Raw genomic sequence first — 15,831 nt, forward strand, 5'->3', positions numbered from 1 at the left:
GATACCCCCTCCTTTCTTGGTATTGTCCGGATTTTGGGGCGGAACGCATGATAAGAGGTAAAACCTGATAGTGCTGGGGTGCTCTCAGGAGCCTTGAACCAGGTTTCTGTCACTGCACAGACATCGATGTTCTCCATACTGAGAAGGGCCTCGAGTGCGTGCATTTTGAGATTTAGACTTCTGGCATTGAGCAGCATTACCCTTAGTTTTTTCCTTTTTGTGTTCTAGGGTGGTAGGTTTAGAAGTTGAGCCTTGCCTAAAAAGACACTATGGGGTGGCAAGAGCCTTTGCCAATATCCGAATCCCAGGGGTGAGAGGTGCAAGCCGCCCTTAAGCAGCGTGGCTTGTCCAGCATATCATCCCAGGCAGACAGACATTGGATCCCCTTTGAATGACACCAGAGTTTAAGCCAATTGTTAAAGCTGATCATCTTATCTCTGTATTGTGGCATCATTCTTGGTGAAGGTAGGATACTGCTCAAGGTCAGGGTCATACCTGCCTGGGCTACATAATCAGAGAGCTCCTCAATGTCTCTTTTCATGTAGTCCAAGGAGGTACGCGTCTCAGGTCGTTTACACCAGCGTGGACAATGACTGAGTCGTATTTGTACCTGCTGTTGAGAGACCTGAGTGCTTGCGTTATGTGGCGGATTCTAGCACCCGACAGGCAGCTTACTGTGACCTTCTCCTTACTCAGTCTGGTGAGCGGGACGTCAGTGTGTCTGACTATGGAGTCACCAATGACTAGTGTGTCTGGCATTGTGTTTGGCCTTAAGGGCTGTGACTGTTTGACACTCTGACTGTGAGGTCTATGTGTTGCAGGTGTTGTGTTCTGAGGTGGTGGTTGTTTGGGTGTCTGCTTTGGTGGCCTCTGCTGTTTTGGTAGATTTTGATCAGAGCTATGTCTTTGTGTGTTTATGTGTATGATTTGAGGTTGTGATGGTACTATGTGAGACTGGGTCTATAGTGTGTGTGGTAACCTTCTCCTCCTGACTGGTCTTGCCAGTCCTATGTTGAGAGAGCTCAGCCTCCAGTTTGGCCGTATAGTTGCATCTCTCGCATGTATTTGTGTTTTGTGGGAGGAGGAGAGGGTTGTCTGTGTACATGAGGCAATTGTAACATTGCCTCAATATTCCCAGGTTCACCAGCTGAGCAGGAGAGGACACTAGCAACTGATCCCTCGACATGCTAGAAGGACTAGACAAAAAACTTTAAAAGAGATTCCGGGGATGTGGGTGACCGAGAAATGGGGTTTTGCCTTTTGGGGTGCTATCTATAAGAGTGCCGTATCAAGGTAATAAGTACTGTAGGAGCAAGTGCTAGGTTTAACAGATAGAGAAAAGTCTACTTGGAGTCAAGTAGAGATGATCTTTTAGGTATTAGAGAAAGTGCTAGTAACAGGGATGCTTAAAGGTAAGATTGAAAAGAATGCACTCTGCAGTGTGCACTAGAGAAGTTAGATATGAAAGTAGGTAACTTGAGTTTTACCTGTTTAAAAAGTTAAGGTTTAGTGAAGAGTTACTATTTTTAAAACAGCAAGATGGACTGAAAGGGGTGGTTACTTTGTATTTTGGTACTATGAAATACTGTAGGATGGCCAATAAATTTAAATAATTGAAGGGTGGGATTTCAAAAGTGATGGTTTTGTGATTACTCACATAAGCCAGTGAAAGTAGAGAGAAATGAGATATATGGTCAGATTAACATAAGAGGCGGGCAACTAGAAAGACAGTGGTATTTAACAAGACAACTTAAATGGGTGGGAGGGAGGAAAAAATTCTGCTTGACTCAGAACAGAGAGAGCTGTGGTCTCTTTTGAAGTTTTAATATGCTGTTTAAAACAGAATGCAAGCAAAACACAAGATAAAGAAAACAAACTACAGTATTCAAAATATAGAAAGGCAATACAGAAATACAAAAAATAACAGCAAACTAACCTTTCCTTCACAGCAAAGTGTAGCAGAGTCTGGATGAGCCTTTCTGGTAAAGCTCTGAAATGTTTTAGTTTAATCCTTAAATAGAAATTTTAGTTCCTAGCTCCACCCCCTCTGTTAACAAGTGATTAACCTTAAGTGACCTCTTCTGTCTTATGAATGAGTCCTTAATTAATCAGTTCTTATTTCTGCTTGACTCAGAACAGAGAAATTGCTTGTCAGTTGTGAGAAATTCTGCTTGACTCAGAACAGAGAAATTGCTTGTCAATTGTGAGAAATTGCTTGTCAGTTGGTGCTGTTATAGAAGGTCTCCTGGGGGTAGGGTCCACTGAATCAGGAGCCGTCCAGGCCTTCTTTGCAACAACCTGCATGAGGGGATCAAAGGGGGGGGACACCCAGGAGGTGGAAGGGCGAGAGCCAAACGCCTCAAGATACACAGATTCATCCTCCGAAGGGTTAAGGGCTGGCCAATTTCCCCTCTGTTTCAGGATCTCTAGAATGTCTGCAAAAGAGATATCTTCAGAAGGGGAATCCTCTAAATCTGTGTCAGAGGTGACAGACTCAGGTGAGTCTATGTGCTTCCTCTTACACTTTTCCTAGGGGCTCCCTGCCAATTCAGGGAGGCCTCGAAGAGGATGAGATCCCCACAGGGGATTCTTGAGGAGCTAGCTCTCTGCGGTCTGGGATGAGGAGTGAGTCGACATAACCAAAGGCACCGAAGAGGAGGGGCGGAGCCGACTGTGGAGTGAACAAGGTTCCAACACACTCCGCATGACCTCGAATGCACCCCTGTCTGGCAGAGCCAGAGGTCCCCACTCCGAGAAGCTGAGAACCTCCTCGGCACCGACAGAGATGGCTCCGAGGCCGATGTCGGCTGAACTCACCAGCCAAGCACCGAGAGGGAGAGGGGTCGGACAAGGGTCCGATGCCACTCACCCCGAGCCGACGAGGAGACGCGCCGAGATTCTTCAAAGAAGAAATCAAGACAATTGTATCGGCTCGACGCTACCACAGTCTCGGTCCCGAGCTGTCGCGGGCCCGAGCTCAAAGGAGTCAGAGGAGGAATATTTATTGGAACTAGTTGAGGCATCGACTGATGAGTCGGACTCTGGAGCATTTGGGCCAGTGCCTCGGACTTCAAAAGTCTACTCACTACCCTCTGGAGGTCGTGATCTGAGAGCCTCGATGACCTGGAGGAGTGAGATCTGTGGCTCCGTTCAGACAGCAAGGGAGACGCTGGAGCCGAATGAACAGAGCCAAGGGACGGTGACCTCGATCTCTTTCTAGATGTCGGGTCTGATCGGAGCCGACCCAGGAATCTCTAATGCCTCGGCTCCAGCCGGAGCCGAGGAAATCACAGATACTGCAGTCAAAGACTCATCGGCTCCAGCCGAGCCGATGAAGCAGTACAAGCGAAGCCTTAGGCCTCGACTCTGAAGCTGGAGCCGAGGTCTTGGAAGCCTTAGAAGGTTTCCCCGATGACACAGAGAGGGAACCTTCAGGCTTGATTAAACCCCTCAAAATGAGTTTGATTATGTGCTCTTGCAGGACTCTAGGGCTGAAGCCATGGCATACAGCACAAGAGTCCTGCAGGTGTAAAGGTCCCAGGCAATACACACAAGAAGTGTGACCGTCTGTCAGAGACATTTTCTGACAGCACGAGTCACACTTCTTGAAGCCTGAGACCTTTGTATCCTTGGACATACTCAAGGACCCTAAGTGTAATCACACACAGAAAAAACACACACAGATTACACTGATAGGGATTCAAAGGGAATATTTAAACTAAAGGTAATTAAGTTAAACTTCCCTAATCAACACATACACACCTTAAGGATAGGGAAGGGAGGGCCCGAAGGCCTTAGGGAAAGAACTATAAGTTCTTTAGAAAAAAAGGGGCTGGATAAAGGATATGAAGGGATAATATCCACTACACTAAGGGGAAAGAAAAATACACTAAGCTAGCTTAAGTCTAAAGAATTTAAACTAGTCTAACTTTCACTAACCTGGAGCCGGTAGAAAACACACCTCGATCGCTGTAGCGGCAAACGAGATCTGGGGTAACTCACGCCTAGCATTGTGGGATATAAGGGGAGCCTCGAGCCAGTGGAACCAACTCTCGAGCTTTTAGAGTGGCAGTGGCCGAGGTCGGCTCCGAACCCATCCAGCAAGAATGAAGGCGAGATAGACAACTTAACATCATTTGTTATTGTAAATACTGATTGCATTAAATACTATAATTTGGAGCTTTTCTCCCTGGGCCTCTGCTGAAAAAAAGCATCTGTGCCCAGTTGGAATTTCCTGGTAAACAAATGCCAATCAATAAATAAATACTGGGTGAGCACATGAGTGCAACTAAGGAAATATTTTTTTTTGAGCTGGGATACAGGATCTGAACTGCCTAGGCAGTAAGGTCTTAAGTTCAATTCTGGTGGTTGCCAAAAAAAGAAAAAGCAATTAGTAGAAAATGGAAATTAAAGTCTAAGCCAACCAACCAAACTTGAAGTAGTGAATATTGTAACAGAGATAAAAAACAGGAAGTGGGACCTTTAGTGAAGTGTAGGAATACACTACATAAAAAATGGAAATTGTGGAAACAATACATGCAATAATGTTTTGGAGGAGGAATAAGGTTTACGAGAAAGCAAGAAACTGACCAATGCATGTAATGCTGGATTGCTTATAGAATACATGTAATGCATAATGTTTGTAAATGTGAACTTGTTAATATGGTTTGATTAGTTTTCTATAAATGTAAGTTTGCCTATTTCACAAGTGATAATTCAGTAAAGGTGTTTTTTTTTAAGTTATCCTTCAACCAAATCTCTTAAGAAAGAAATGTAAGTAGATGACAGAGCATGGCACCTCTGGAATGCTACAAAAACCCACCAATTCTGACACATTCCTTACCCTTAGAAAAATATGCAATTTAAAGGTAGCCAAAACTACCTACCTAGATATTACTGCTTCAGGTATAATGGGTAGAACAGTCCTTTTGAGTCTCCCAAATCAGTTTGTGTTCTGGAAAGTCATACATAATACAGCCAATCTTGATGCATCGTATGCAAACAATAAAAAACATAGCACTCACCTATAGCCAAATGACTATAAGGACATTATCTCAAACATTAGCAGGCTATGCCAAGTTACAAACATAAGAGCCTACACCATTTAACAAATACACGAGTTACTCTTTCAAAAACCTGGATCTGTAGGTTTTGGGACTAACGCACATTGACCTGATCAACAGAATTAATGCTAAACAGGAAACAAAGTCATAGATGTGAGCTTCACTGGACAATTCTGTGATTAGGAAACCAACTCTTAGATGATGTGACTTTTACCTTGCTCAATTTTCGAGCCAATTCTGCTGTCTTTATTCATAAGCAATGTAACTCCGCATCCATAATTACACCTTTTTACTGATGACTTTTTATTTTTCCCTTTGCTCTCTCTTCAAAAGCACAGCAACTGTTCTTAAATGACTTGGGTTAATAAGATGCTGGGTAGGTTGCAACAAAAAGCCAATAAGCTCCATCAATACATTGTACTGTTAATTAGAACAAACAAAAGGATAACCCCAGTTAATTCTATTAATACAGCCGATCCACTTAATAACAAACTTGAAAAAGACCAAAATTAAAAAACATTTCTGGCGGCACCTAGCTCTCTCAGTTAAGGATAATGCTGATCAAAGGATAGATAAAGCCAGTATGCAAATGGAAACCTGCTACTGAAGTACTAACTTAAGTACATAATCAAAATAAATAAATAAAGACTTGGCCAAAATAGTACTACTTCCTCTCCTTGAAAACGGTGTACCATCTCTGTCACTGTTCTAAACTCCAAACGGAATACTCATCTTATACAAAACTGCCACTAAAAATCGGCAGGTATATGACCTTAGTCCCACAACACAAACTACAATTCATTACTCTAAAAAGACCATCTGGCTACTTATACCAGTACATGCCTGACTTCTGCAGTCTTTTTTAAAATACCTAAAAATTATGGCCCCTCAGACACAGACTAAATTCAGAAGTATACCCATACAACCTCCATATAAACCCAGAAACAACTCTTTTAATTCTGAAAATACCAAGATTTGTTTGCGCTAAAGCACAGTGAGAAAAATAAAGTTTTAAGAAAGCTATTACTGCTTCCAGCAAAGATTTACAATGGAACTAACCACTCACACTTTATGAGTGGGCTAAACAGGTTCATAGGTGGATGCTAGGCTTGCAGTCCAGGGAACCACGGAGGAGCCCATCCCAAACTCCCAGTTGCTGTTTGGTTAGGTGACTTGTTCGAGGTCACACAGTAAGTAAGTCAGGACTGAGGGAATCAAACTTTGTATCACAGAATCTAAAGCTCACTGCTTTAATCTTCTGTGCCAACTGTCAGACATCTGCTCCCTTAAAGCTGCTTCATGGACAATGGGTAAAACAAAATCAATGCCAACTGCCAACACATCCATTTAGCTAAGCAGTCTCTGAAACATTATTAAACTCAATAATTGTCTTATGACATATAACCAGTATAACAATGTTCAAAAATCTTAGACTTCATGTTCTCCCTAACACTGTATATAGCCACACTACAAACACCGGGATTCTGCTACCTAACAATGTACATTCAAATACTATCTGAATGTAACATGCCTCCAAATATTTAGTAAGTTTATAGAAAATAAACATCTTAAGATATCTTACTTGTAAATATATTACCTACAAATTTCCCACTGCTGTTGCACATACTATTACTACTGCCTCAGCTTTTAATGATTTTACTTATAGAAAATCTAATAAACTGTTTCTCTATCTTGTGACCCTGGCCATGGCTGAAAAGATTCCTTAGACTGTCCACCTGTTCTGTTATCAAATAAATAAAATACCACAATTTGGAAAAAAAAGTTTATGAAAGTTTTCCCAGTTAGGTAGAACAACCTCTCAGCAGAAATGTTCACCATTGTTTTACATGTCTTTATTTGAATGTTGATTTATGTTTATGTCACTCATGGCTGTTTAAAAACAGACATATCCCAATCCACCCAAACAACACAAATAAGCAAATCATCTTTAGTAAATTCTTTGTAGTCAAAAACTGTACGAGTTACAGCAAGCATCAGTGGACCTAACAGTGTACTTGTTAGGCCTACCAGACACAGTTTGGGAGGCTTGTCTTGTTTAATAGTTTTCTGTCCACAAAGGAAAAAGTTGTTTCTTTCCCAGATCCTGCATGTTTATACACCATGACAGCAGGTATATCTGAAGGAGGGGAAAGGCATCTAGCTGGATGAGATTGACAAGGCATCATCCCACTATCAGGTTCCAAAAGGGCACTGGCATGCACGAAAAAAAAAATTGTAGGAGCTGTTACGACTAATGTCTGACAAACTTGTACCTATGTAAAGCTCACACCCTCAGGCCCCCTTCATGACTGATGAGGTCAGAAAAGACTCGCACTATTCAACATGCAAAAGCTATCAAAGACAACAATGTTCTATCCATCTTTTATGTTTATGTAGAGCCATCTCTCTTCAGCTGTACACTGGTTCCCAACTTAGGAGTTTTTTTGTGTTCCAAGAAATCACTAATAGTATGTGCTCTGCTTGACCACTGTAGCAAGGCTTTGAATACTCTCAGAGGTTAAAATATTCTCTTTTGATTTATTTTATTTTTATTTTATTTATTTTACATTTGTTGACCGGGAGAATCCGACTGGATATATGTCCATTTTCAGCGGAGGCCCGGGGAGAAAAGCTCCACATTTAGAGTAAATTACATACAGGATAAAATAGATACATATTAATACATTATTGTAATAACCAACAGAGTTGCAGGATAGCATTCATAGACAAGATATTATTAGGAAAGGATAGGCACAGGCAAAGAGTAATTTTACTTATATTAGATAGTATAACTTGACAAGGAGTGAGAATAGTGTTAGGTAGTGTAGAGAAGATTGATGTTTTAATAACAGACGAGACAGAAGTTTCAGGCCTACATATGTGGTTAGGTTTAAATTGCATATCAAATAAAGGAGAACGCTATTTATAGGACAGCATTTTGGAAGCAATATATGAAATGCTAGCAAGCAGAATATCAAAGAATGACGAATTAAAAAGCTGTAAAGATACTGAAAACTGAGACTGAGTGACAGAGGATCCCACTATTTTACAAGACAATCCTCACACCATCAGAATGTTTCTTCGTGTTTGCTGTGTGTAAAGGGAAACAAATTGCTGCCGCTACATGTTAACAGCAGAAATTAAGTGAAAAGGCATCCTTTTAGGTAAAGATAAAAATACTCTTAAGAGTGCAATCCTTAACAAAAATCTAGCAAAATGAACCAAAGATCTGAGAAATGAATGTTGGCTGTCAGTGAAAAGCTGTTCATCACATTACACGTACTACACAACTAATGCTTCGGAATGGTCTGGTAATACGCCTAGGTAAGTCAAGCTTATTTAAACCTTTACTTTGCAAACTTTGTACAGTAACATTCTGAGAAAAAAATAAATAAATAAAAAATCATAACCTCAGGTGGCAGCTGTGTTAAGAAGTTATGATCTGCGGCTAATGTCCTAAGTTTGGCAAACTGCCCAATGGATATAGGCAAAGCTTCAATCTCGTTAAAACAGCAGTCGAGCTCTTCTAATGAGGCAAGCCTGTAAAAAAGATAAAGACCTGTCAATTGATAAGCGAAAACTCAGTTTGTAAATCAGTTTGCAGTCTTTTTATCCATTTACTCCAGATTATCTTGTATTAACTACAACCCTGCAGAAATTTAGCTAAACCTGCATTCCTCTAATGCTCCTTATGCTTAAGTTTTCTACAGACAACTTTCAAGTTGTCGTTCACAACGCTCTTTATTAGAGGCACTAGCACAAACATGTCATGTTGGGTTTCTGTGACCCCCCCCCCCCCACTCTCATGACTTGGATCTGGACCTTACATTTTTATTTAAACTGACAAAATGTTAGGTTCCATGGTAAATACAGCAGGTATCAACACCCTATATTCTCTGCAAAAAAAAAAAATTATTCATCAGAACAGGCAACTTAGAATATGGGATACAGTAGAAGGCAAGTTAAATAAGCAGGATGATAAAGAAAATGGAGACTCAACACAAAGTACAGCTGTGTACACTTACCATAAATGTAGATGTTCCGAGTGTCTTCACTGTTGCAGTCATCACATTTGGGTTATCCCTGCTGGGGTAGCCCTCGGCCAGTCTGAATACCAGACACTTAGTAATTCTGTGTCGGTTGCTGCTGCTTGAAGACAGATGTCAGGTCGTCAGGGGTATAAAGGAAGGTAGCCGACACCGTTACATAAGTTTTTCTTGCCCTAACCGGTCAGGAGCCCCCAAAGTAGGAGGCCAGGGTCTGGTGGCAGGACCCCACCAGTGGAGAAAGAAAAAATACCAAAATCTCCCTTCTACAGGAAAGGAGAACAACACAGGAGAAAGGTAAGCAAAAGAGAAAGGGGGAAGGAGGGAAGGGAAACCAGGACTGCAACAGTGAAGACACTCAAACATCTAAATTTATGGTAAATGTACACAAATGTACTGTTTTTTATGTTTTGCTGTTGCAGTCATCACATTTGGGTAGATTTCCAAACCTGAGGAAATGGGTGGAGGCAGTCAAGGAAGCTAGGGGTTGGCTAACATACCCTACAAGACTCCAGAGGCAAAGCCTGCTCTGGATTTAGAAGAGAGAGGCAGGTGGTAATGTTTAGCAAAAGTCTGAACAATGTTCAGGTGGCAGCCTCCAGGATGTCCCTTGGTGGGGATACCTCTGAGGAATGCTGCAGAGGTGGAGGCTGCCCTGGTGGAGTGGGTCCTAACCCCCTTGGGGGGAGGCTTGCCATGCTGCTTGTAACAGAAAGGGATGCATTGTGCTATCCATTTGGAAATGGTTTGCTTGGAGATGGCTTTGCCCTCTGCCCCTGAAGCAAAGCTAATCAGCAGTTGATCAGATTTTCTGGAGGGCTTAAGTCCTGTCTAGATAACATCTTAGCTGTCTGTGCACATCTAGAGAGTGCAGAATCATTTCCCCCTTGTTTTGAGGGTTAGGAAAGATGGTGTGCACATGGATGGATTGATTGACAGCCACACTGGATACTGCCTTAGGCATGAAGGATGGGTTAGTTCTGAGGGATACCCTGTCTGCGTGGAAGATGATGAAGGGTTCCACTGCCATGAATACTTGCAGCTCATAGACTCTTCTGGATGAAGTGATGGCCAGGAATAAGGCCGCCTTCCAGGAGAGAAATTTTAACTCTGCAGAAGAAGCTGGTTCGAAAGGAGGCACGGTGAGCTTTTCAAGACAAAGTAAAGGTCCCAAGCCAGTGTTGGTGCCCTTCTGGGGGGCCTCAAGTTGTTAGCCCCTCTGAGGAACTGTTTGACCAGGGGGTGAGAAAAAAGAAGCTGTTCAGTGTGAAAATGAATGGAAACCAGCAGAGGTGTGAATTTTTATAGAGGAGAAAAAGAGACCACTGTGTAGTAGGTCAGCTAAGTAGTCCAGGATGAGAGGGATGGAGGGCTGCATCATATTGGCTCCCTTAGCCTGGATCCAGGCGCAGAATCTTTTCCATTTACCTGCGCAAGACTTTCTGGTGCTAGGGCGTCTGGCCTCTAGGACAACATCCAGGACCTGTTTAATGAGGAAGGCAGATTGGTCAGTGGTCAGGTTATAAGACAAGCTGCCAAACTAGGTGACTGCAAATTGGGGTGCAAGAATTCCCCTGCCCTCTGGGTTAGGAGGTTGGGAACCTGAGGAAAATTTTATGGGGGCAGTGGGGACAGGCTGCGCAGCAAGGGGTACCAGTGCTATCTGGGCCAATCTGGAGCTATGAGAATGGTCCTTGGTTTTCCTCCCTTATTTTGATCAGTACCTTGGGAAGGAGAGGTATGGGAGGAAAGGCACAGACCAAGAGATTTACCAAGAGGAAAGACAGGGGATAACTCAGATGGCTTAGTGGGAAGTCCAGTGACTATGGTGTGCATGGTCCAGGGTTCAAGACCTGTGAGGGTTGTTAATAACTTTGGGTTGGGGCGGTGGCCTAATGGTTAAGGTGTTTGTCTTACAAACACAAGGTGCAGGGTTTGAGTCTCACAAGGAATAATTGGCTAGGCTTAAAATGGCTCACAAGAGCAGTTAGCTTAGTACGAACCTATGCTCATGCTCATACTTTCCATGCCATGCAGTGATGCTGCCTGGTGCAGAATTTGTCGAGCTAATGATTGGTGTGGGAGGCAAAGAGGTCGACCTCCGGGGTTCCCCATTTCTGAGTTATTAGAAAGCAGGTGTTTTTGTTGAGCTGCCACTCATGGGGGTCCAACAGTTTTCTGTTTAATTGGTCTGCCAAGGAGTTGAGAGAGCCTGGCAGGTATTGTGCAAACAAGTGTAGATGCATGGAAGAGGCTGTGAACCAAAGGGTCATGGCCAGCCTGCACAGTACGTAGGAGTGAGTCCCTCCCTGCTTGTTGATGAACCACATCACTGTGGTGTTGTCTGTTTTGATCTGGAAAACCCATGGAGAGAGAAAAGGTTTGAAAGCTATCAAGACCTGTTGCACAGCCATAGTCTCTGAGATTTATGTGCAGGGGGAATTGCTGGAAGTTCCATTGGCCCTGTATGCACCTGCCATCCAGGTGTGCACCCCAAACACAGTCGGATGTGTCTGTGGTGAGGGTCTGGGCGGTAGGGTGTGGGGAGAAGGGCAGTCCCTTGTTGTGGGAGCAAGCTGTTGCCCACCAAAGAAATTCCTCCTTTAGTCAAGGAATAATAGGTAAAAGAGTTTTCAGAGCTTGAGAGTGTTGACACCAAAGGCTCTTTAGGTACCACTGAAGTTTCCTCATATGCAGTCTGGCATATGGAATAAGGAGAATGCAGGATCCCATGAATCCCAAGGCTTGCAGGATTTCCCTTGCAGAAAGCTGAGGCCTAGTGGCCAGTTAAGAGAAGTAAGTTGATAGGAAAAAATACAGTTGTGTACCTACCATAAACGTAGATGTTAGAGTGTATTTACTGTTGCAGTCATTACACTTGAGTTATCCTGCTGGCAGGCTACCCGCAGTCGGCCTGAATTCCAAAGTCCTGGACCGGCGTCAGTTGCTGTCACCTTTTCCCTGACGTTAGTGCACCAGGGGTATAAAAGATGCAGCTCACGCCATTTTCTTCAGTTTTTCTTGCCCCAGATGTCAGGTGCCCCCAAAAGGGTATGCTAAAAATTAAAAAAGCATGCAGTAACATAATCACTACCTTCATCTATAAGCAAATGCACCACATAGGTTGCATAGAATAGAGAAGTATAGATAAGTCCCAGCAATGAAAGGGGGATGGTGGGAGGGTAACCTGGACTGCAACAGTGAATACACTCGAACATCTACATTTATGGTAGGTACACAACTGTACTATGTTCATCGTGTTTCACTGTTGCAGTCATTACACTTGGGTTGAATCCCAAAGCTGAGGTTGGGTGGCTGGGCCTAAATAGAATTAGGAGTGGCTATGATGCCCTGCAGAACTGCAGTGGCAAAGCCTGCTCTAGATTTAGAGTAAAGAGGTAAGTGGTAGTGCTTTGTAAAAGTGTGCACTGAAGTCCAAGCTGCAGCCTCCAAAATATCCTTGGTTGGTACTCCTCTGAGGAAGGCTGCTGAAGTGGCTGCTGCTCTGGTTGAATGTGGCTTAATGCCCTTAGGCACTGATTTGCCATGTTGTGAATAGCAGAAACGAATGCAGTGGCCTATCCATTTTGAAATAGTCTGCTTTGAAATAGCCTTTCCTTGAGATCCTGCAGCGTATGCCACTAAAAGTTGCTCAGTCTTTCTGAAAGCTTTAGTTTTGTCCAAGTAGAAGCGTAACTGTCTGTGTATGTCCAAGGAATGCAGAAGTCACTCCCCTTTATTCTGTGGGTTTGGATAAAAGGTAGGCAAATGAATGGTTTGGTTAAGAGCCACACTGGACACTACCTTAGGCATAAATGTTGGGTTTGTCCTTAGAGAAACCCTGTCCGGATGGAAAATAATAAAAGGTTCCACAGCCATTAATGCCTGTAACTTTGAGACTCTTCTTGCTGAAGTTATTGCTAGGAGCATAGCTGTTTTCCATGATAAGAATTTTACCTCAGCTGTATTGGCTAGCTCAAAAGGAGGCAGTGTGAGCTTTTCCAAGACAAAATTGAGGTCCCATGCAGGTATTGGTGCTCTCCTTGGAGGTCTTGTGTTTTTGGCCCCTCTGAGGTACTGCCTTAGCAGTGGATGTGAAAAATAGGTGGGTCCGTATTGTAATGAGCTGAAATGGCAGAGGCATGGATCTTAATTGATGAGAAGGATAGGCCTTTGTCCAGCATCTCAGTTAGGTATAGTAAAATCTGAGGAATATTTGGTACAAGCGTGTCAATTCCTTGTGCCTGGTTCCAAGCACAGAATCTCTTCCATTTTTCTGCATAAGATTTTCTGGTGCTGGGCCTCCTGGCCTCTAAAATAACATCCATAACTGCTTTAGAGAGAGGGGTGTTCTGACTGGTTACATTATCCACCATGCAGCCAGATTTAGAGTTCTGAGCTGGCTGTGCAGGATCTGATTGTTTTGTTGGGTCAGTAAATGAGGAATTTGAGGTAATGTCCAGGCTGGGCCTTGAGACAAGCTCTTTAGGATTGGGTACCAGTGCTGGCGTGGCCAATCCGGGGCAATCAGTATAATTTTTGGCTTCTCTTGTCTGACCTTTAGGAGTACCTTGGGGAGGGGAGGCAGTGGAGGAAAGGCATATACTATAATAGTTTTCCAGCTAAATGACAGAGCATCCACTTTCCATGCTTGTTTGTGATAAGCCCTTGTGCAGAATCTCTGTAGTTGGCAGTTGTGAGGGGAGGCAAATAGATCTATGTCTGGGCATCCCCACTTCCTTGTTATCATGCTGAAGATTTGTGGATTTAGTTTCCACTCGTGAGGATCCATGAGGTTTCTGCTTAGTTCATCTGCCAGAGTATTTGTCTTTCCTGGCAGGAATTGTTCTTGCAGGTGTACTTGATAAGTCAATGCTGTGTTCCACAAAATCATGGCTTGTCTGCAGAGGGGGTAAGAATGTGTGACTCGCAGCTTGTTTATGTACCACATGACTGTACTATTGTCCGTCTTTATCAGCAGTTGTCCTGGATGAAGTAGATCCTTGAAGGCTGTCAGGGCATTCTGTACAGCTAGCATATCTTTTTGATTGATATGAAGATGCCTTTGGCTTGTGGGCCATGTGCCCTGAATACATTATCCTGCCATATGGGCCCCCCAGGCATAATCTGATGCATCTGTTGTTAGTGTCTGCCTGGCTGTGGGTAAAGTGAATGGCTGTCCTTTGTTGTGGCAACAGGCCTGTGCCCACCATCAAAACTCCTGTTGCAGGCAGGGAATGAGGGTAATTAATGTTTCCAGGCTGTGGCAATGTTGAGTCCAAACACTTTTTAGATACCATTGTAGCTTCCTCATATGCAGTCCTGCATATGGAATTAGCAGAATGCAGGATGCCATGAAGCCCAAAGCCTGCACAATTTTTCTTGCAGATAACTGGGTCATTGTTGCCATCTTTTTGAAGTAAGAAGTCAGTTGGCTTTGTTTGTATGGAGTGAGAAGACATCTGGGCAGTTGTATTTAAGCTTGCAGCCAGGAATATTATCTCTTGAGAGGGTACAAGTTTTGATTTCTTTTCGTTTACTGTGTACCCTAGGCAAATTAGTAATCATTTTACAAACGCCAGATGCTTCAGTAGAATGTCTTTGTTCTCTGCTTGAATAAGGCAGTCGTCTAAGTAGGGATATATTTGAATTCCTCTTTGTCTGCAAAAAGCAATTACTGGTGCCAGGCATTTTGTGAAGACCCTGGGCACAGTAGATAAGCCAAAGGGCAGTGCAGAGAATTGGTAGTGCATTGAGCCAGCTACGAATCTGAGGTATCTTCTGCAAGACTGTCTGATTGGGACATGCAGGTATGCATCTTTGAGGTCCAAAGTTACAAGCCAAGCCTTCTTGCCCAGCATGGGCAGAAGCTGCTGCAGAGTCAACATTTTGAATTTTGGAACGTCCAGAAAAGTCCTGGTGGAAAATGAGGAAAGTTTCCACTGCCATTAGTGCCTGTAATTCTGAAACTCTTCATACTGATGTTATTGCCAGTAGCAGAGCAGTTTTCCAAGAGATGTATTTTAATTCTGCTGTGTTAGCTGGCTCAAAAGGAGGTAAAGTTAATTTTTCCAAAACAAAGTTGAGGTCCCAAACTGGTGTAGGTGCTCTACGGGGTGGTCTTATGTTTTCAGCTCCTCTGAGGTACTGCTTGAGCAAAGGATTAGAAAAAAATGGTGGATCCATGTTGTAATGAGCAGAAATGGCCGAGGTGTGGATCTTGATGGATGAGAAGGAGAGGCCCTTGTTCAGCATCTCAGATAAATATTGAAGTATCTGAGGAATGTTTGGGACAAAAGGGTCAAGGCTGTGCGCTTGGTTCCAGGCACAGAATCTCTTCCATTTATCCGAGTAGGCTTTTCTGGTGCTAGGCCTTCTGGCCTCCAGAATGACATCCATAACAGCTTTGGAGAGAGGCATTGCTTGCTTGACTAAGGGATTTTCCATGCAGCTAGGTTGAAGGTCTTTAGCTGGCTGTGAAATATCAGATTGTTGTGCTGTGTCAGTAACTGTGGGATTTGAGGCAAAATCCAGGGTGGTTCTTGTGCTAAGTTCTTTAGGATTGGGTACCAGTACTGGCGTGGCCAGTCTGGTGCAATCAGGATCATCTTTGGCTCTTCTTGCCTGGCTTTTATGAGTACCTTTGGAAGGAGAGGTAAAGGAGGGAAAGCATATACTTGTAGGTTTTTCCAGCTGAATGAGAAGAAGGCATCCACTTTCCA

At 43.3% G+C, this 15,831-nt stretch overlaps 1 protein-coding gene across 2 annotated transcripts in view; it reads right to left on the minus strand.

Annotated features, from left to right (window-relative positions):
* The window catches only part of ERBIN (erbb2 interacting protein), a 3,184,408-nt gene that overhangs the window by 1,288,995 nt on the left and 1,879,582 nt on the right, over positions 1-15,831 (minus strand). For both annotated transcript variants that reach the window (XM_044063352.1, XM_044063353.1), the window contains exon 13: positions 8,474-8,603. In XM_044063352.1, coding sequence (XP_043919287.1) covers positions 8,474-8,603 — 130 coding nt within the window. The remainder of the gene's footprint in view (positions 1-8,473; positions 8,604-15,831) is intronic.

Source organism: Protopterus annectens, chromosome 2.part1 (genome assembly GCF_019279795.1).
Source record: "Protopterus annectens isolate FY-2018-M chromosome 2.part1, PAN1.0, whole genome shotgun sequence".
Taxonomy (NCBI): domain Eukaryota; kingdom Metazoa; phylum Chordata; order Ceratodontiformes; family Protopteridae; genus Protopterus; species Protopterus annectens.